The sequence below is a fragment of the Oryzias latipes genome, chromosome 20 (assembly GCF_053564925.1).
Source record: "Oryzias latipes strain Hd-rR chromosome 20, Olatipes_Hd-rR_3.1".
Taxonomy (NCBI): Eukaryota; Metazoa; Chordata; class Actinopteri; order Beloniformes; family Adrianichthyidae; genus Oryzias; species Oryzias latipes.
Window position 1 is genome coordinate 25577103 of NC_136256.1, and position 20910 is coordinate 25598012.

The 20910-nt window shown below is 41.9% G+C and overlaps 1 protein-coding gene across 15 annotated transcripts in view; it reads left to right on the forward strand.

Moving 5' to 3' along the window:
* smarcd3b (SWI/SNF related BAF chromatin remodeling complex subunit D3b) overlaps positions 1-20910 on the forward strand; it is a 33714-nt gene that overhangs the window by 11049 nt on the left and 1755 nt on the right. For 5 of the 15 annotated variants that reach the window (XM_078938421.1, XM_078938423.1, XM_078938425.1 and 2 more), the window contains exons 2-13: positions 6128-6342; positions 8609-8698; positions 10353-10395; positions 12603-12725; positions 12813-12938; positions 13318-13413; positions 17155-17256; positions 17361-17522; positions 18955-19052; positions 19196-19331; positions 20541-20663; positions 20750-20851. In XM_078938421.1, coding sequence (XP_078794547.1) covers positions 6128-6342; positions 8609-8698; positions 10353-10395; positions 12603-12725; positions 12813-12938; positions 13318-13413; positions 17155-17256; positions 17361-17522; positions 18955-19052; positions 19196-19331; positions 20541-20663; positions 20750-20851 — 1416 coding nt within the window. Of the gene's footprint in view, positions 1-5770; positions 5810-6127; positions 6343-8608; positions 8699-10352; positions 10396-12602; positions 12726-12812; positions 12939-13317; positions 13414-17154; positions 17257-17360; positions 17523-18954; positions 19053-19195; positions 19332-20540; positions 20664-20749; positions 20852-20910 lie in introns of those variants that run through there. The other 10 variants (XM_078938422.1, XM_078938427.1, XM_023950323.2 and 7 more) reach the window with 4 other exon arrangements.

Below are 20910 nucleotides of genomic sequence, written 5' to 3' on the forward strand. Positions count from 1 at the left end.
CAGCGTCTCCTCTCAACAGACCAATTAACCTTGATGAGACTCTGGCTGCTCCAAGCCAAATATTTCCCTCTGCTTATTTTCACTCGTGCCGTCCTCCCCCCCGTCTCCCCCCCCCCCCCCCCCCCCCCCCAGAGCAGGAGATGGAAAAGTCTTGTTATAATAGTTGCGGCAGGTTTCTTGGTGTGCGTACAGCAGGACGGAGAAATATTTATACCATGGGGTATGGGGATGATGTGGGGCGGGTTGCGGCGGGCGGTGACCACGTCTTTCCTTTCATGGGCTAATAGAGCCCAAGTCCAGATGTGCAGCCAGCGCAGCTCCTGAAGGTCGTGGCGTTCCAGCCTCCCAGCAGCGTTTGGCTGAGCTCCTCTTGGAGGGCTGATGGGGGAGACTGAAGTCTCCTCCTCATTATCTGTCTTACCCCCCCAGCTGCCTGGAGCTGGTGTGAGTGTGTGCGTGGAGGTCAGCGATGGCCGCGGCGAAGGGAAAATCCTTCCAGCGCTCTGCGTGGGAAACCCGGAGCAGCCAAAACATAAAATGACACGCTGTATCCGAAACCTTCTGAGAGAACTTCTCCCATCCTGCACCGATGCTCGGATGTTTCCCTATTTGGAGAGGAGATTGGCACAAATTCATCAACTGTTTATCTCTTTATTAAATAGTTTGAGGGATATCTTGGATAATCCTCTGAGATTTCCATGATAAGGAGGGATCAAATGGCTCTTTTTTTTTTTCCTCCAAAGAAATATTCCTTTGAAGAGTCTAACCTGTTTGGCTAACGTTGGGGTTTTCTGTCCAATTTGATCTGATAGGACCTAATTTTCCAGAATTGAGAGCTGCATTCAGTCAAAATATGAGTAATTCTGCAAGCGCCAGTACTTTAAACCAAGTAAACTGCTGTGTAAAGTAAAGAAAACGTCTAATTTCTGGTCCAGATTGTGAGGGTTAAGGTTATACGAATCGGATGCATTCAATCTGCGCTTCCTGGAATGACCAGCAGGGGGTGCAATGTCAAGATTTTCTGCGTATTTACTGAAAAAGCTAGGAAAGATCCACACATTATTTAAAAGTTGTTTTATTGTATTTTTTAAAATTTTCTTCTCCGCGTTCTCAGCCACAGGGATGGGAAGGGGGGTGGGGCTAATCTCGTCTTTATTAACAAGATATGATGTCATCAAGTTCTCATCTTCCTAAAATAAAGCAGATGGAAAAAAGTAGGGTGACAATTATCTGGAAAAAATAATCACTTTTTCGTGCATTTTTTTCCCTAAAGCATAGTAAACTATAAATGCCGCCCTAAAATGTACACCATGTATCTGACAAAGCAGCAAAAACATTTTTGTTATTCATTCTTGCTATCAAATCAGATCCAGTAACATTGGAGCCAATGGGACGGCTTTGTGTCGGTGTGAAGCCCCTTGTGGTAGCTTGGAAAACTGCACCCGCCTGTCTTCACTATGTTTTTTAACGAGCTTCAATCTGGAAGTCAGAGCTTCTCCTTAAACTGTTGTTCAGTCTTTCTAATATTTTGTTAGTTGTTAAAAAATATATGATTTTAATTAGATGCATTAAAATTCAGGGGTTAAAATTCAAGACACCTTTCTGGTATTTAGGGTCATCTGACAAAATATATTTAATTTATGATAGAAAATAATTGATTGAAAAGCGAAATTAATGCATTTTTTAAAAAGATGTTTGCTTTTCTTGAGCGCCCTCAGACAAGCAAGAACGTGAGCAGGAGTTTTATTTAAAACTTTTTGACAATGACCTTTAAATGTCATAGTTAAGTCACTATAAATAATGTTTTCTGACATTACACGGACATTGATGTCTTTTTTTTAAATGTTGTTTTACTCAGTGCAAAGTCCCACTTTGTTCATCTCTTGATCTATTTTTAAAGCGTTCTCAGTGGTCTTTTAATTCTGATCAGGCCGTTTTTAGCCAAAATCAGAAAACCCTATGTGGGATTTTAGGACTTATAGTTTCTGCAGAGCGGCAGTAGTTCGTTAGAGATTCACCTCTGAGTCCTGGGCGGGACTGTTGGCGTTCAGCACCACTTCCCGCCACCCATCTGTTAACACGCTCTCCCGCCAGTTTAGAGTACAATTTGAATAAAGAAGCATTCAGTAATACAATTTTGAGCTTACTTTTCTTGATCTCCATCATGATATGATCTCCATCATGAATAAAATGCCACAAAAACACCATTTTCATTGATGATTAGGAATAAAAGGGTTTATCTGCTTCTCCGGTGTTTGCTAAATGTCTGTGCAGGAGTTGGACCTGCTGCGAACTCGCAAATGAGGCAGGATTGTACATTTTTAAAACAGATGTTGGATGGAGCTGCATTCAGGAGCGTGGTTTTTTGGTGGGGGGTCACGGAAAGAGCCCATAACTCGGATGTCTGGGAAGATCCTTGGGAAGCCTTAGAAGGACTCGTGTGAAAACAGCCATCATGCCGGCGTGTTTAGGACTGCGTGGGTCAAGTTTGGCCTCTTTCAATCCCTGCAGCCTTCCCGGGGATACCAGCACACGTCTCAGTTATCGGCCCACATGGCAGATCCGATCGCTTCCCGGCAAGCGTGTTGGAGACGGTTCAGAAGGTCAGATTATAAAGCGCCGCTCATTGTGTGAGTGGATTGCCTTAATCTTCCCCCTGCATCTCTTGGATAGGATTTTCTACCATGAAGATCAGCAAAGGAAGCATTTCCTATAACTCCTTAATGTTCGAGAGGGGAGGACCATATGTTGTTTTATCCCCTCCTGTTGCTGTGACCCCCCCACCCCCAACAGAGTGACAGCAGGGTCTGCTCGGGCCTCTTATCGCGGCCTCCCTCCGACTCTCAGAATAGTTGAAGCAGTTTTAATCTCTGGTGGGTGAACAAAACGCGCCCAAATGTCCCCCCAGTCCGGCCTCTGTCTGTTTGCTTTCAGTGTTTGTGGACGGTCTAAAGATTGCTGCAGACATGTGCGACGCGCGGCACACATGACGTGACACATGTTGGAAAAAATGTGAGCCTGTGGTAGGGTTTATGTCCCTCAGCTGTCGTCTTTCACCAACATTTGCTTGTTCCTCTGGAGGCTGAAGGTTTTCCGGCCACACGTTAACCTCACTTTTCTAATAATTTTGCTGCCACACACCTCAGACCCACTTTATTGCAATAAACCATTGTGGGTAGCTATTAGTAAGAAAGATTTAAGTCAGATTATGCTACTACGGGTGCCTTAAAGTACCACAATTGTTGCTACTTTGACAATATTGCATTAAAGTATCCAGAAATGTAAATTCTTTGAGTATTTCTAGGTTCTTAATGAGAAAAATAAGTCACCAAACCTTTAAAGTACTGTGTTTCTACAACATTTACATTTATTTATTAGTAGGAAGTTATTTAAATAGTCATTTGATTGATTATTTTTAGTTTTTTAGGGGGTTCAAAATTAGGTTTCCAAAGGTGAAAATGAACAAAATCTAATAAGAATAAATTGACTCAAACCTTTGGCAGACATTGTTAGCTTAGCATAGATAATTATGGCTCAAAGAATGTGTAATACTTAACATTAGTTGACGTTTCTTGTTTGATGTTTCATTATTGAACAGGTTGAAAAAGGCAGTTAAGGTCTAACTTTCTCAGCATTGCTCCAGATTCACATGATTATGAACGCATTAGCGTTTACCTTCAGTCAATGATCATTTTGGAGCAGTGAAATAGGTTTGTGACTCAAAAAGACTCGCCTGGTTTTTCAGCAGACTCCTGGCCAGTTCAAAACCATCGGTTTCCATGATGGTTAAACCGTGAGGACAACGGTCCCCCTGTGGGTTTGGTGTCTTTGTGTGTCCATAAAAGGGTTCCAAACTTATTTGGGGTCGCCTTGCCTCCCACCTCCAGTGTTTAAGGCATGTAGGGAATGTTGCAGCTCATCAAATGACCACTGGAAGTTGGCTGCAAAATTTTCCTTTTGTTTCGGTCTAACTTCCCCCCAGAATGAAACATAAATGCAGCCTGGTCTCACAAAACTTTCTATTTCCTAGGGTTTTAACATTGGGAAACAAGAATAACATGGACAACCTTTACAAAGTCATTATACGAAAGCTGATACTATCATTAATATGTAACATTATAGCACAAAAATTAGGGATGGGCCGATACTGATATCTAAGTGTCTACGGTCACGCAAAGTTTAGATTTCCTTTTTGCTTCATTATCAGAAACGTCAGAAAGTTTTCCTTTACCGTACAATTACAGCGTACTTGACCTTTTTAACATACAGCAAATGATCTCAAAGGAACAAGTACCACTTTAACACTCTAAAATATATCTGAAAACAGACCATTTATTGAACATTGGGCACAACTGTAAACCGTAAGCTCCCCATTGCCAGAGATCTATTAGGAACAACATGTATCCCTATCAAAAATGTACCTGAAAACAGTCAATTACTGACTATGACTTTAAACATAAGCTTCCCAATCTATTAGAAACAAGTATACATTTAAAAAAATAAGTGAATCTCAAAGCAGTTAGAACAATATCTGTAGATTTTTTAATACCGGACGGATACTTGCACCGATATATCGCCCATCCCTAACAAAAGTACAAAAATATTGATAGATCTTCTTTCAAGAGCCTATGTCATGCTTTTCTTAAGCCTTTGAGAGTAAACTATATCCATATATATGATGATATTATACCTTTGGCACACCAAAGAACCATTTTTCTCTGAAATGTGTTATTTTCTCAGCCCCTTTTTCATACCCGGAAGTAAGACGACTTGATTTCGGAGGCACCGCCGTTTGTTCCTTGTGGATGCTGCCCATTTTGTGGCGTCAACCGAGAGCCGGCCTCGGCAGCGTTTCTCCCACGAAAACAAACAACATCCAAGCTTTTCCAAAGACGGATGTGCAGACTGTACTTATAAAATGAAAGCGTTTAGCTGATGAGCACTGGGGATGGTACCTCCGGTCTCTGGATGTCGTGTAACACACCTTTGTGACATCACCTCTGCATTGCCAGATCCGGGTGGTGCTCCATCTTTTAGGAAGGACTACAGGGTGTGGGCCAACCACAGGAGGGTCACACTATTCTCTTGGGAATTTTACTCCAGGGTACTGGAGGGGAGAATTTGGTCAGTGTTTGAACGGAGGAGGACTTTGTGTTTGTGTCCCTGTTATGGCTGTACACCGTACAGAGAGTGTGTGAGGGTTTGAGTGTAAGAGCTGTCCAGTCTCTTCACAACGATTCGTATTACAGGCGGTCAGTTGAGGCCGTTCCAAGAGCTTGTTGGATTCCGGCAGGGATGCCCTTCGTCACTGGTTCTGTTTATAAATGTTAAAGCACAGCCAAAGTCTGGGAAGGGGTTTGGCTTGGGGACCCCAAAATTTCATCTCTGCTCTTTGCAGATGATGATGTCCTGTTTGCTTCTCAGAACCAGAACCTTCAGTGTGCTCTGGGGAAGTTGAGTGTGAAGCAGCTGGAATGAGAATTGGCACATCCAAGTTGGAAACCATGGTTGTGGACCGACAAAAAGGTGGTTTGCCCTCTCTGGGTAGGTGGAGAGCTCCTGCCTCAACTGGAGTTAAGCTGGGTTGGCCTGGGAACTAAAGGAAGTTTCTGTAGTTGCCTTCAGAAGATGGATGGAGATGACTTGACCCGGTTCTGCAGAGCAGATGTGTTCTGCAGTTGTTCTGAACAAACACACAGAGGTCTCAGCCCAGGATGGGCTCTGACCTTCTCCTTTTTTCCACACAAAGCGTTGCTTGGTTTCAGGCAACAAGCAGAGGCAGCTGTTGCCAGGGGAGTGACAGGCACAGGTGAGGGCCCCCCCAGTTGTTCCCAGACGTCTGTTGGAGTGTGGCTTTGTGTGCGTTATTGCGTGTTGAACTGCATACGTAACACAGATAGAATTTTAATCTGGTGTTTTGTGGAAGTTAACTTTTTTAAACGTGCAAATTTCTAAAATTTTTAAGGATAAAAGAGGCGGAATGCATGCTTCATATTTCATGTTGTTGATCTACCGCCACACGCTACACAAATGGGGGACTGGGTGCCCTGAAATTGCAAATTCTGTTGGAGAAATGTTGATGTTTGGATGAGAAGAAACATTCGGTTTTGTATCTTTGCCCCTGCAGCGTCCTGGCATGCCGTCTGGAGCAAGAATGCCCCACCAGGGTGCTCCCATGGGCCCCCCAGGTCCCCCGTACGGAGGGAGCCCTGCCGTGCGACCCGGCCTGCCCTCCCCGGTGATGGAGCCCAGTCGCAAGAGGCCCGCCCCCTCCCAGCAGGTCCAGCAGCAGCAGCAGCAACAGCAGCAGCAGCAGCAGGCCGTCCAGAACCGAGCCAGAAAGTAAGCCTGAGTCTAGTCCAGAGCCAGACGCTGCATGCGCCACTCGCTTTGTGTGGCCCCGTGTGGGATTCTGAGCCCAGAGGACGACGACGGCTGCACTTTGAACAGGATGACTTAAGGAGGGGACAGAAAAACCGACAAAATAGTGATAGTTGTTGTCAGTTTAAAACACCTTTAAATTCACACTAATATAATCAGGTTTGAAAGCTATAAAGGGAAACTAACGTTACACTCATCAAAACACTCATCTATGAAAAAATTTTAACTGCAAATTGACGTTCATCATTCCAGCTTCCCAGGATAATCTCGATTTCCACACATTTCTACAGATAGATTAGTCAGAAAGAAAAGATCTCCAAAATCCTGCTGAAGTGTAACTTGTGTCTCCGTGGTTTTCATGTCAGCCTTGTTTTGTCAGATCCTCCAGTTCTTCCTCCGCCTACATGTTTTCTCCTTTCCTCTCTTTTAATTTCCCTCCTCACACACGTGTGACGTCCAAACGCGTCCATGCCAAAACTCACCGACCGGTCACCAGGCGCGGTCGCTTCTGAGGCGATCGATATGCACGCTCTGTTTCATCTTCTCGCCTTCTGCAGCGCGATGGATCCACTTACATTTAAGCGAGCTTGTGGAACAAGTCAGAGGAAATGTTGTCCTGCAAACGGGGGCTCGACCCGGGGGCTCCGATCGATGAGCCGGGGGTCGGCGTCACGGCCTCTTTGTGCATTCCTCCGGCGAGCCGATTGATGCTGGAGCTCCGTCATGCAGCTGAGGGCGAGCCACCGGTGTCACTGAGACCGTCCGGTTCCAGCTTCAGGCTGCACAGAAACTGCTTTTGATGGCCAATCTAGTTAGAAAAACATCAACTTTCTGACTCACTGCATTTCTTTAATGCAATAAGTCAATTGTTGCATTTCTTTAATGGGCTTTGTAGATAAATGTCGCTTTGTTCCTAAATGTTTAATGTGAAACGCTTTGTATTCGAGTAAAAATTAGGGGGGGAAATAATAAATATTTAACTGGATGTTATTAGGCTAAACCAATTTAAAGGTTAAATATGAATTTAATGGTCTAATCGCCATTTAAAATCCATTTAATTCAGCTGTCAATAACATTTTGCACATAATTAGTGACAAAAACTGAACAAATATGAATTTTTGTACATAAATAACTAAAAGAAAAGCAGCTTTTTGTCCAGAAATAGAAAATCCATCTTTGGATTCAATATTTATTCACAATGTTAAATCTTTTCATTCTAATTTAATTCAAATGTTTTTTTTTAATCCCAGCTTTAGTTATATGGTATAATAAAATTATTAAATCCTGATGTCAACGAACGAAAAACACAAACAATTGTTTTTCCAATTTATCTTTTTTTGTTCAAATCTTTTTTTTTGTTTAAAGAAAAGACAATTAAAAAAACAAAATGAAATGAGTAGTTTTCTGATTATATCAAATTTATTTTACTATGAACTTGACAGTTATATATATTTAAGTAAACTATATTATCTATTCTTACCCATTTTATTTTTAACAAAGCAATTATAAAATGCACTTTATCCGAAATTTAATTCTCTCAAGATTTTGATTTGAACTCAAGAAACAACAAAAATAACAACTTATTCTCAGTTTCTTATGCTTTTGGCCATTTTAAGCACGTTAATTTATAAATATTATTTACATTTCTTTTCCTTCAGTAGCTGCAATTCAAGAAAATTTCTTTTATTTTGAAAATCCACCACTAGATCAGTTCCTATAAGGGCTGCAGACGTTGGATTTGCTCTTTTTCGTCGTCGCTTCACTTCCCCACGTTTTGTGTTGCGTTTGTTGGGCCACAGCTCTTCGGCGGAGCTTCTTCTTCTTCTTCTTCTCACGGGGGTCATGTATTTGTCTGTGAGAGGACGCACGGGGTCGGTGAGCTCAGCCCCTCCCCTCGTTGTGGTTCTTTATCGTTGTGTTGTCTGTCTCTGTGTGTGAAGCATGTGTGTTTTGGTTTCCCCGAGGAGTTTTGTTGAACGAGCGTGTCCCTCAGACGAGCGGGACGCCTCCCGGCCCTCCTGTGCTGGATCGCACACCCATCGCAGAGCCCGGCCTTGTCTCGCACCTCCTAACAGACCCTTGAACCTAACACGAACGCAGCATACACACACACACAAACACACACCCAGCGCCGCCAGGTGCTTCCCCTCTGACATGCTGCCGGTGGGGGGGGGGTGTCTCGCCACAACTCTAATCGGACAACCTTCGAATCCTCGCCAACTCTTAGGAAGCCGGTGGGATTCCCCGGAGCCAGTGAGATGCCAGCGAGGCAGATGGACATGCGAGAGCCCCAATCAGATCCCACGCTCGGATCCAAGTAGGAGTTCACTCTGCTGCATGCCCCTTTCCTTTGGTTTGAAGGCCTCTTTCACCCCAGCCCAGTCCCTCCCCTCCCCTGAATGACCCGCCACACGTGAAGGCCACGTGGCGGCGCGCCCCCCCCCCCCTCCTTGAAATGTAGTGATGCATGCTTTGGGCTGGAGCATGGCATGATGGGAACCATATTTGTGCAGCTAGAGCGACAAACAAAAAAAGAAAGTCTTGAGTGAGTTCCCTGGGGGGGGGGAGTTAGTTGTCAGTGCACCCCAGATCCTCCTGTGGAAGGCTTGTCGCACTATTTGGCATGCAGACGTGGCCCATGGATGTCGAGGTGCTCTCTGTGACGGGATATGTCTCAACACTGCAAAAAACAACAAAAATACGACCAATTACTTATTTATTTTTGCATAAAAGTGCTGGTTGGTTTGGGGGATATCACATAAAAAAAAGACAAACCGTACGCATCACATTTAGATAAATGTGGATCACAATCAGGCCTTTGCAGGGGTAAATTCAGATCATTTTCTGCATCTAAATGAGCTTCATAGAGCTGAAGTAGTGACAACTATATGAAAATAATATGTAAATGCTAAAATGTAAATCCAAACTTTTGTATATTTTAAAGGTTTGAACACACACAGCAGCGTATTTACTTAAATTCCTTCAATAATAATGAGAAATCATAAATTGTTTATATTTTTAATTTAAATGTAGGTTTGTTTAACTATAAATTGGGTTTCTTCATTTTTCTTAATGGATCTAGTGGGATAAACACAAAATAATCAATTAAACTTGTTGATAAAATGAAAATTAATTACAAATGTGTGTATTTTTGCACCAAAAAAAATGGGAAAGACAAAAAATATTTTATTTCATTGATAACATTTTTATGGATTCAACACATCTTAAAAATGAACTTTGTTACCAAAACGCAAACAAAAGGAGGTTTTATAGTCCAAAAACTTTCTAAAATAATGTTTCACACATGAGTGTCTCATACTAGTAGTTATTTCTAAAAATATATATATAAATGGCAGTAAAATTTCAAAATAAAAGCATTAGTTTTGCTTACATTAACGTGAGACCCTGAAAGCCTCCCTGAGCGAGGAGCTCTGTTTGCAGTGTGGAGGATATGAAGTCGCTGTCAGGCAGCAACAACAGCATGATCCGACTGCTCGCATCGCTGGCGCCCCACAGATGATGAGCAGATGTTCAAGGAGATTCTGCCTCAGTGGAGGACGGCGTCGGTTTGTTTCTGTCACCTTGAACAACTGTTGTTTGCAGTCTGTGTCTTCTGTCGGTGTGCGTCCGTTAAGATCAAGACGCAGAGATGTCCTTTGTGTGTGTGTTTTTTTCTCGCGTCACGCCTGGGAATTCGCGGATCTAAATAAGACACGTGGTGAGAATCCTGCATCCCTGAAAACACGTCGGGGATGTAGACGTGGGGATGTGACGCTACCTTGGCTGTTGGAGCTGCTCTCCGGGTGGACCGCTGCATTTCAGAGACACACAAAGCGGTGCACGCACACACACAGCTGGGATGCTGGGGTACTGGATATGGCCCAGCATTTTAGCAGATGGCCTGGGTGCTACGCTATCAGTCACCATAGTAACATGCTCTCTTTTTTTCCTCTTTCTCTCCCTGTCTCTAGTGCTAAGAGAAGGAAAATGGCAGACAAGATTCTTCCGCAAAGGGTGAGGCTGTAAATTTTATGCGTACCTTTGTTGCTCTGATTGTTTTTTCTGTGTGGCGTCCTGGATGAAGCCGCCGAGCGCAGCGCGGTTACCGGCTAAATGACAAGGAGGTTCTGGAGGGTTTCTTTAGGGCTGTCACTGAAATGACAAAACTGAAACGAAGGCGCCGTTAAAAGAGGCGGCAGGTGAGTCGGGCTTCCGCTCCTCCTGAGCGTCCAGACCCGCTCTTGTCCTCTGACCCCACCCAGACGGCGGATAATCAGGAGGGGGGCGCCGCTCCACAGCAGTGAGTCAGACGCTAGGAATGTCTGCAACAGTCCTTCATCATCAGCCCGATGAAGGAGAGGACGGGGGGGGGGGACTGGAGGAGGGGGGCTCCGCTTGGAGAGCAGAGATGCTCCGAGGACGCAGATCTGTGTCGGTCAGAGCAGCATCCCTGAATTTCAAGAAAAATCTGAGATTTCAAATTTTTACTTTTATTTTTATTTTATTTGATTGGTTACAAATATATTTGTAACTGTTTTGTTGAAAAAATCCCCATTTTTTTTCTGTTCCTTTTCATAGAAGAAGATGCATTAAGAGTAAAATCAAGAGTTTCAGGAAGTAAAGGTCAAACAGTTTGTTCTTTTTAATTGCATAAAAAGACTTCACAGGGTTGTTTCTGTATGAGGAAGTTTATAGAAGTTTATTAAAAAATAATTAGGGTGTTTTTTTTAATATGCTTTGATTCAGTAACAGTTTTTTAATAAAATGACACAGACCAGCAGTTATTGTCCACTTATATTTTATGGAAGCAACATAAATTACTTTTTTTCCACCCTTTTTAAATTAAAACTGTCATATAAAACTGACCCACTTAAGTAAAAAAAATATATATATATATATATTAAAAGGATGAATTAAAGTGAGACCAAAAGGTTATCTGTAAAGTTTTACACGTTAAAATCCCTAAAATGTGTTGGCAGGATCAAAGAAAGCGGCGCCGGGGGGCCCACAAACCAAAAAATGTAAATCTGGTCAAAAAATTTAAATATTTCAAATAGAAAAAAGGAAAATCCTGAAGGGAAATGGGGCAAAAATGTTTGGTTTAGCCCCCTTTTTGAAAATAAAATTCAAAATCGTCATATGAACAATCATTTAAGTAACAAAATATAATAAGGAGTTATTAAAATGAGATTAATAGATTATCTTTAAAGTTTTAAATATGAAAGATCCCTAAAATTTGTTGGTGCGAAAATCCTTAAAGATATATCAAAAATTCTTTATAAAAACCATTTAAATAAGCTTTTTTTGTGCCAGTGGGGTAAGAAAAACTGTCCTGACAAGAATTCCTATTGCAAGCAAAATATTCTAGTGACAAGACATGTTTTCTTAAACTTTTAAACAGTTTTTATCCTCGGCTCCTAGTTCACAACGGTTCGACTAAAGAAATATTCATTTTATTTCTAAATATTCAAAGATTTTTATTGTCAGTGTATTTCTACAGCGAAATTCCCAAAATTCAGTCAAAAAGAAGTAAACATCAAGAATAAATAAAAAAATATAAGAATATAAAAGTCCGTAAGAAAAAGACAAACAAACGGACAAACGCGATCAAAAATCCACGGAAAGATGGCGAGTGCACGCGCCGCCGCCATGATCAACTATGTCCTCCACCAGGAGAAAAAGGCCACAAAAAAATGTTAAAAACACATTTTCATCAGAGTGGGTCTTTCATTTCTGTTACTATTTTAGATAAATATTGCATTTTGAATTACTTTTCTGCCATAAAGTTTAGTATTTAACTTCGTTGGAAAGATGTCGGTTGAGTAAACACTGATAAAAGCAGTTTTTAATGATGGAAATTTAGTCTAAAGAAGTATTCAGTTAGTATACCTTCTACACTACACATGCACACTCCACAGTATATAATTATACTGGTACGTACGTAACGTCGAGTGTTGTACTATTTGCTCAGGGGAGGACCAGCTTTGCTTGTTGCTGGTCTTTGTCGTGCACAAAGGAAGCGTAAAATATTAAAAATTTCCTAGAAGTGCTGAGGGTTTGGCTTCATAACAGCCTCCAAACTTTCTCTGGACAGGCTTTGGTGTTTTATAGACGCCTCAGAACAGACCGCTCATCTTTTGAAGCTGATTGGATCTGCTGAGAAGATCACGCTGCTTCATTCACGCTGTCTAATCCCAAACGGCGGGCTTCTTTCCGAGCAGATCCGTGAGCTGGTCCCGGAGTCCCAGGCCTACATGGATCTGCTGGCTTTCGAGCGCAAACTGGATCAGACCATCATGCGCAAGCGCGTGGACATCCAGGAGGCCCTGAAGAGACCCATGAAGGTAGTGGAAGCGGCCCCGGCCGGCGCCGGCAGGTCCGTCCGGTCCGGTCCGCCCTGATCCGTGCGCTTTGTCATGTTTTCGTGTCAGCAGCAAAAACGAAAACTGAGACTTTACATCTCCAACACCTTCAACCCGGCCCGGCCGGACGCCGACGACTCGGACGGCAGCATTGCATCGTGGGAGCTGCGGGTTGAAGGGAAGCTGCTGGATGATGTGAGCTTCTTTTTCTAATTCAGGCGTTAAATGTCGGACTAAACGTCTGAAAATAACCGATTGCAATCTCACTGATCGCCGTGAAAGTGTGTCGCTCTTTGATCTGAGAGTTCTGAGGCGTCTGGGTCCACAGTTTGGACTGAAAAAATGTCTTCTGGCTCAAAATATCAATGATTGACGCTGAGAAAACAGATGAAGGGCAGAAGGAGCCGTCTGATGTTTGACAGCCGGCGGAGCCTTTCAGGTGTCAGAAGCCACAAATATTTCTGGTTAGGTTCGCAGGAAATCCAGTTTCTTCTTTGTGTTTCAGCTTCCTATGAGTCATTAGACGTGGAGGAAGGTCATGAGGTGAAAATTAACTATTGCTTTGTTTGTGCAGCCGGGGAAACAGAAGAAGAAGTTCTCCTCCTTCTTCAAGAGCCTGGTGATTGAGCTGGACAAAGACCTGTACGGTCCTGACAACCACCTGGTGGAGGTCAGCACACACACACATGCACACACACGTGCACGCTCCACCCTGAACACAGAGGAAGAGCTTCACTTTTATCTGATCTGAAAATGCGCTCGCGGGGTTCCTGAGATGACGCGGCATCTACAGTTTTAGCGCGTCTGTAAATAAAACGATAAAAACAGAGAAGCTCTCAAATTCAGTCACACGGAGGCCAAACACCTGAAGAGAAAACAGACAAAGGAAGGCCAAAGGACAGAAAAGCAAAGAGGAGGAGGAGGAGGAGGAGGAGGAGGAGGAGGAGGAGGAGGAGGTCCACTTTTGGAGTGAAGATGATGCTCTGATGTTTCTAGAGAAACCAGAAAAACTGGATTGGAAGGAATAATGTAAAAGAGGAAACACAGATGCAGATGACCTGATGAGGAACAATTTGGCCTTAAAACTTAAAGTTTCTCTAAATCAACGAGTAACTAACATATTTGTTATCATTGTCTTTTTGTGATTCCTCTCTGTTCTCAGAGTCTGCATTTTTAAATTCCAGTTAAACTCAGTAAATAACCTTTTTTCTTTCGTCAAATACAAATGAAATGATCAGAGCGTGTGAGAATATTTGCGTCTAAAACACATTTTTGGTGGATTTATCAGATCCTGTTTTGTTTCAGAAAAAAAAAAATCCCTTTTACAGAACTAGTGATACAAACTGAATAAAAGCAGAACTTTTGTCAATTAAATTGTGATATTTTTTACATAAAATCCGAGCTTCTTAAAGGGTTTGATGAATAGTTGTTTATTCTTCAATAAAAAATCAATTCATTATCTTTTCTTTTTTTAAAACCAGGCAAAATCAACAAAGCAATCTCCCCAAATGAAGAAGGAAAATCTCCTTGTAAATGTAAATGAAAGGTATCCAGACATTAAAAAGAATTGAACTGGCTTGTGTAACAAGCCACCTAGTGGTGACTTGGTGAACTGACTGGTCTGTGGTTTCAACAGCAAACAGGACGTCTCACCTAGAATACGTTTTTTTATTTTATTTCAATCCCATAAGCGGGTTTATTCAGATTTAGTCAGGCGTTGCTTAATCCTCTTGCCTCTAAGCATTAAAACTCAATGTGCTTTTCTTTGTTTTGCTTTCAGGGCAATAAAATTTACCAGGAAACGTAAACTTACATCGTCTTTTTGCAAACCTATTTGTAATCTACGGTAATATTTTAATTTTTTTGCTGCATGTTCCCCATTTAAGGTCACAGGGTTGCTGGAGCCTGTCCTTGCTACAGTTGGACAGAGGCGGGGTACGCCCTGAACAGGTCGACAGTCTTTTATTTTGAAAATTTGAACGGATTTGGTCTTCCTGCCTGAAAGACATCAAACAGTGGTGATGCACCCTTTCTAAGCTTTCAGCTTTTGTCTTATTTAAAGACATTTTAAACTTTTACATTTTTACATGTTTTGATTTTATTCTTTTATTTATTGGCCGCTTTTAATTGCTGCTACTCAAAATGAGCGAACCAAAAAATAAAGCTCTAAAGAGTCATACGAACATTGTTCTTTGGTTCTCCAGGGGGGGAAAAAACATTTTTATTATCAATCACAGTGGATTAAAATAAATAAACAACACTTAAAAACAAATACCTGAAAGAGTTTTATAAATTATTCTTAAACTTTCAGACAGATCAGATGTTGGAACAGATTTGATCTTTAAATCAAATTTGTGGCAAAATAAATAAAATGATAAGAATCAAAAGCTTTTCTGTGCGGCGTCTTCGAGCGAGCTGGACTTCCCCGCAGCGCCGTCACGTTCCACGACCTTTTCCTTTCTGGAAACATTATTTTTATCAAGTTTCGTCCAAACCTCCCCAGTTACCGCCGTGGAGGCCGGACCGACCCCTCCCCCTGATGAAGGCAGACCTTTTTTTCCATTAACACCGGAGCGAACGGCTGCATACAAGGCTGTTTAAGCGTGAGTCTTTTAGAAACAACCAGCGGCTGCCCTTCACTCCGCATCACCGCAGAAATCTGCTTTTTGTTTAAAAAAAATCCACTGGAGGAGTTTCAGAGCGAACGTGACGGCTTCTCAAGGTTCCTCTTTTCAGCCGGCCGCTCGGGTGCTGCTCTCTCAATGACTCAGTCCAAAGAATGTTGTTTCCACCTTGAGATACAAATAATCAGCAGGCCCCCCCCTATAGGCTGAAGAGCCGGGTCCCCCCCTCCCCTCCTCTGAATAGACTCATCTTCAGAGCTTTATTAAAATGTTCTTTTTCATCATTTTCTCCCCTCTTTGTCAGATAAACAAAGATTTGGCCGACGATCCCGCATGCATACATACAAAAAATATCTAATATTTAAATAATATATATTTAAATATATTCCCTACATAAATCAAGGTTTTTGTCTTTGTTATAAACTTTTAACCTTACCCAAAATGGGATAATTCCAAGTTTCTCTGATGGAAATATTAGGATATCTTTGAAATTTAATCTTCAAATTCAATTAAAATAAGTAAAAAATCCTTTATTGAGGATAAATGTTGCAATAATTCTTTTATTCTTGTCAAATAATTAAAGAATTTTAATTTGGATTGATGGTAAACGCTTGGCACATGATATTCTTAATTGGATTTTCAATTAGTTTCATTTTATAGTTTGTGGGTGTGCGCCAAAGCCTCCCAGCCAGCTCTCGTTTGAAAAACAGGGACTTCCTGGTTAAATAAATATTCAGCCAAAAGGAACTCGTCTGATGTTGCTTGAATTTGTCCTACAGAAGTTCTTTCTTCCTCTTAATCCTCCCGTTTCTGGCTCAGGCTTAACCACGTCTGTTAATCTACATTTTGTGTGTATTTCTGTGAAAAACACCCTAAATGTAAAGCAATATTGCTCTTTTTGGTGCTTAAATTTTCCAACGTCATGGTTTTTTTGTTGTTGTTTTTGTTATTCTGCTCTTAAAAATGTATAAAAATATTTCATTTTAAATTGCTTTCTGATCTGATCATCGTTTACTCTCCTAAACTTCCAAGTCAGTCCTTTTACATTATGATAAATCTAAAATATTTATGTTTAACATCTGACATTCTGTTAGGATTTTCTGCTCGATTCGTCTCAGTTTGTAATTTTTCTTCTTCCGCATTGCGAGAGCTGTTGGATCATTTAAATCCGTTAAAAATGAATGAATTTCTCCTAATTGGTGGAAAAAAGATTTATCATGGCCGGGATATCAGCTCTATTTTATTCCGACTTTTTCCTTTTTGTTTATTTACTATATTTGAGATTCTTTAATAGGAATGACTGTATATTAATACATTTATGTACGCTTTTGGTTGGTGGGATACCTTAGGAAAAAGTGAACTTTGGTTGAAAAACATTGATCTAAATAGTTAATAAGAGGTGATCTGCCTATATTTTCTAACTTCTTTCTAATCTCCAACATTTAAGTCTTCATTTTTTTTAGTGAAAATGGTATTTTACTCCACAACTCAGAGATGAACTTCTAATGAACTCCTCCTGCCGCTCTGCAGAAACTATGACCTTGAAAACCACACGTTTGTTGATTTTGCTAATAATGGTAATCAAAAGACCTTTGGGGGTGGTTTGAGAATAGATCCAAAAAGGATTCAAGTGGAACTTTGAAGAAACGTAACAGAGTTTATCCTGTTCGTAATGAATCCATTAGTTGTAATCACTTTAATGCAAATGTCTGCTGGCAACCTTCATGACAAAAACCGCCAAACGCTCCACTCCAGCTCACCTGCTGGTCGCCTACCTGCCGTTTCAGTGGCACCGCACGCCCACCACCCAGGAGACGGACGGCTTCCAGGTGAAGCGGCCGGGCGACGTGAGCGTGCGCTGCACGCTGCTGCTGATGCTGGACTACCAGGTGAGGGGCCGCAGACTCCACGCCGCCTGCATGTCTGAGGGCGCCGCGCCGAAGGCTTGAACGTGCGTGAAAAGCCGAGTAACGTGATGACCTGGCCTCCACAGCCCCCCCAGTTTAAGCTGGACCCTCGCCTGGCTCGCCTGCTGGGCATTCACACGCAGACCCGCTCCTGCATCATCCAGGCGCTCTGGCAGTACGTGAAGACCAACAAGCTGCAGGACTCCCACGATAAGGAGTACATCAACTGTGACAAGTACTTCCAGCAGGTGCGTGACGTCATAATGCAACAAGATCCCACCAGTTTGACCCTTTTTTAATTGTTTTTCATGAATTTAACTGATATTCCTCAAGACAAATATGCAAAAAGCTGAACGTTTTTTGGCTCTGCTATCATCCGTTATGGATAAATGATTTAGAGGATCTGCAGAAATGGCTGTTTGGTGGTTTTCCTGCAGTAAAAAAACATTCATGATTATTAATGAGCACAGAAACGCACTAAAGCGGATGGAGACCACCAGGAGGAAGAACTCGGTCTGGATGGATGAAAACAGGGCTAAGAGTCCTTTTTTTTTTAACTTCTCAGAAATCTGGGATGCTGCATCCTCTACAGAGAAGAGACCACCCAGCCGGTTATCAGCCTGTGATTCAAACTCTTGAAGGACACAAGCTCCTCGCACAAAGATTAGATCAGGGACGGCTAATTCGTTTTTATCAACAACAAATTTCAATAGAGTTGCTCCATAATGCTTTTAAATGAGGATCCAGAAGGTTAAGAATCACATTTATTTTGTCTAATCAATGAGGAGACGCATCACAGGAACAGTAGGATGATGTGGAGCAGGTTACAGCCAACATTTGACTTCCAGGTTGAAGTGCATTTAAAAAGCAAAAAAAAGTCATTTCAGATCCCCAAGTAACCTTTAGGGTCATTTATTGCCTGTTCTGTTTTCATCTCCGTGGTTTAATATATTATCCATGAAGTGGGGATATATTTATAGTTTGGGGGCATTTATGAGCGTTTTTTACTATTTATTTATCTTGAGAACAGTTTGTTTTTTCATGTTTTCTCTTTTTTAATAAATATTTTTTATAAATACTTTTTCTTATATTACACAATGGATCTGAAAAAGTACAATAACTTTAATGTATATCATTTCTTAAAAGAAAATTTTACTGCAAAAATTAAGATCAAACTGTTTTTTAAATGTTTTATAAAGAAATGAAAAGTGTAAAGACAAAATTAAAACGTAGAAATCTGGAAACAAAGCAAAGGCCAAGTCAAAAAAGTGAAAAATTTCATTTAAAACAGGCGAAACTCCACTTAATATACAATAATAACAATAAACAGTGTTCTAAGGATTTATTCCAAAGGATATCCCAACTATGTGTCATAGATTTTAGACCAAATAACTTTTTTGAAACCTCCACGTTCAAACTAATGATCTCATTCCTTCTTCTTTGTAAACTGCAAACTCACTGGTGAGGTTAGAGACCTCTCATGAGCGCCATTCGGGAGTTTTTTTCTTCCCTTTTTGTCGATCAGAATCTGAAACTGTCCTGATTTCTACCCCGCCGGGTTTCCTCTCCTGGAGTCGTTTTCGGAGTCACAATCGATCACAGGACTCTGCTGTTTTTAGACCAACTGTCTGGCGGTTCTGAAATTACAGTTTGATGAGAGTCTTTGTTGCTTTTCCACAGATTTTCGACTGCCCTCGACTGAAGTTCTCCGAGATTCCCCAGCGCCTCACCAACCTCCTGCTGCCCCCCGACCCCATCGTCATCAACCACGTCATCAGGTAGCCTCCCATCTGATGCGAAGCCGAAGAAAAATCTGCTCTGCAGCACGAAAGCTGGAAGCGTTCCTGTATTTGAGAACTCCTGTGAAAGAGCTTCTTGCACACATTTACATCTGATCTTTTTCACGCCGGCTCCCTCTCAGCGTGGATCCAAACGACCAGAAAAAAACGGCGTGCTACGACATCGACGTGGAGGTGGAAGACCCCCTGAAGAGCCAGATGAGCAGCTTTCTGCTCTCCACCGCCAACCAGCAGGAAATCGCCTCGCTGGACAATAAGGTGAGAGCCTTAAAGTGTGTCATCCAGCAGTGGAGCTGCTTTTCGTGGCTGCACGGAGGAAATCGGACTGCAGCTGAGACGTTTTTTCACCAATGAATTCTTTGGTTTTGATTAGATGATTGCTCTTGAAAAATCTGTTTGAAAAAATGTAAGAGATTTCTGCACAAAGCAGCTGGAATCCAGTCTTTTATTTACTAAAAATGTTTTTTGAAACTACTCCAGCCACTTCATTTTTTTAAGTATTTAATTTTCCCTCCTAATGTTTTTTTTCTAATATATTTGGAGCTTTTAAAGCCGACATGTAATAGCTATTCCCTTCAGAGGTTGCTATAGCGTCAGTCGGCCACCAGATGTCGACAAAGCTTTAAATGTTCAGTTACATAAAAATGACAGCTTTAAATTTTCATTCGTTTTCGTTTGCTAGCAAAAGTGGTAAGATGCAAATATAAGAAAAACCTGTTGGGTCAGAGTCATTGTTCTATACTTTAAGGTTTTATTATGATGCATTGACACGAAAACAGTGTCTACACTTAATTTTAATGTGATTTTATTTGTATATCGATGCAAAGAATTGTCTCTTGCTTGACGTTTAAACACATTTAGACCCAAATATGCCTCAAACTGTCGGTGTTTATTTTCCAGTTTTAGGGTGTGTTCAGACTGGACACATTGGGTCACGTGCACCCTCTTCCGGGACCAGGAACCGCTCTCTGACCCACCTTTTGGAGGTGGTCTCGGTTTGTTTCCAATCGGCCTGAGCTTCGGTTCGCTCTGAGGTTCCTCAGTCTGAATAAAATCCGTCCTCGGAGCGGAACAATTGAACCAAAACAGCCACCGTAGCCGATGTAAGCCGAGTAGGAATGTAGCAACATCAGCGTACCTTCTTAGCCCTTGTACTGTCTTGTGGGGTCCAGATGACCCCACTCCCAACGTTAACGTGCCTTGGTTAGCCGTCTTCTTGTTAGTAACCGCCCTGCAGCATGATGCCTCCACCTGACCATAAAAGCGAGTAAAACGACCCAAAAACTTTGAACCGCTTTACTGAATGACGTATATCACGCATGCAGCACGCAAAGACCGACATTTCATATGTGGAACATGTGGCTGTGCGTTAAAGGTGTTTTTTGTGTGTTTTTTTCCTGTCCTATGATGTCGAACCTTTTTCACAGCCGTGCTTTTATTTTGACGCTGCGTTTGTTTCCTGTCCAGATCCATGAAACCATCGAGTCCATCAACCAGCTGAAGATCCAGAGAGACTTCATGCTCAGCTTCTCCAGAGATCCCAAGGGCTACATCCAGGACTGGTTGAAATCCCAGAGCAGAGACTTAAAGGTTCCCCCCTGTGTTCATGGTTCATGTTTGCAGGTGAACGCACAAAAGAAGCTCAACAAATCAAATGTTGTTGTTTTTTGTTGCAGTTAATGACAGACGTGGTTGGAAACCCCGAGGAGGAGAGGAGAGCGGCTTTTTACCATGAACCCTGGTCCCAGGAGGCCGTCAGTCGCTATTTCTACTGCAAGGTGACCAAACGGCTCCTCTGCCGATTTCAGTTTCGTCTTCTTCTTGGTGGTTTGACCTT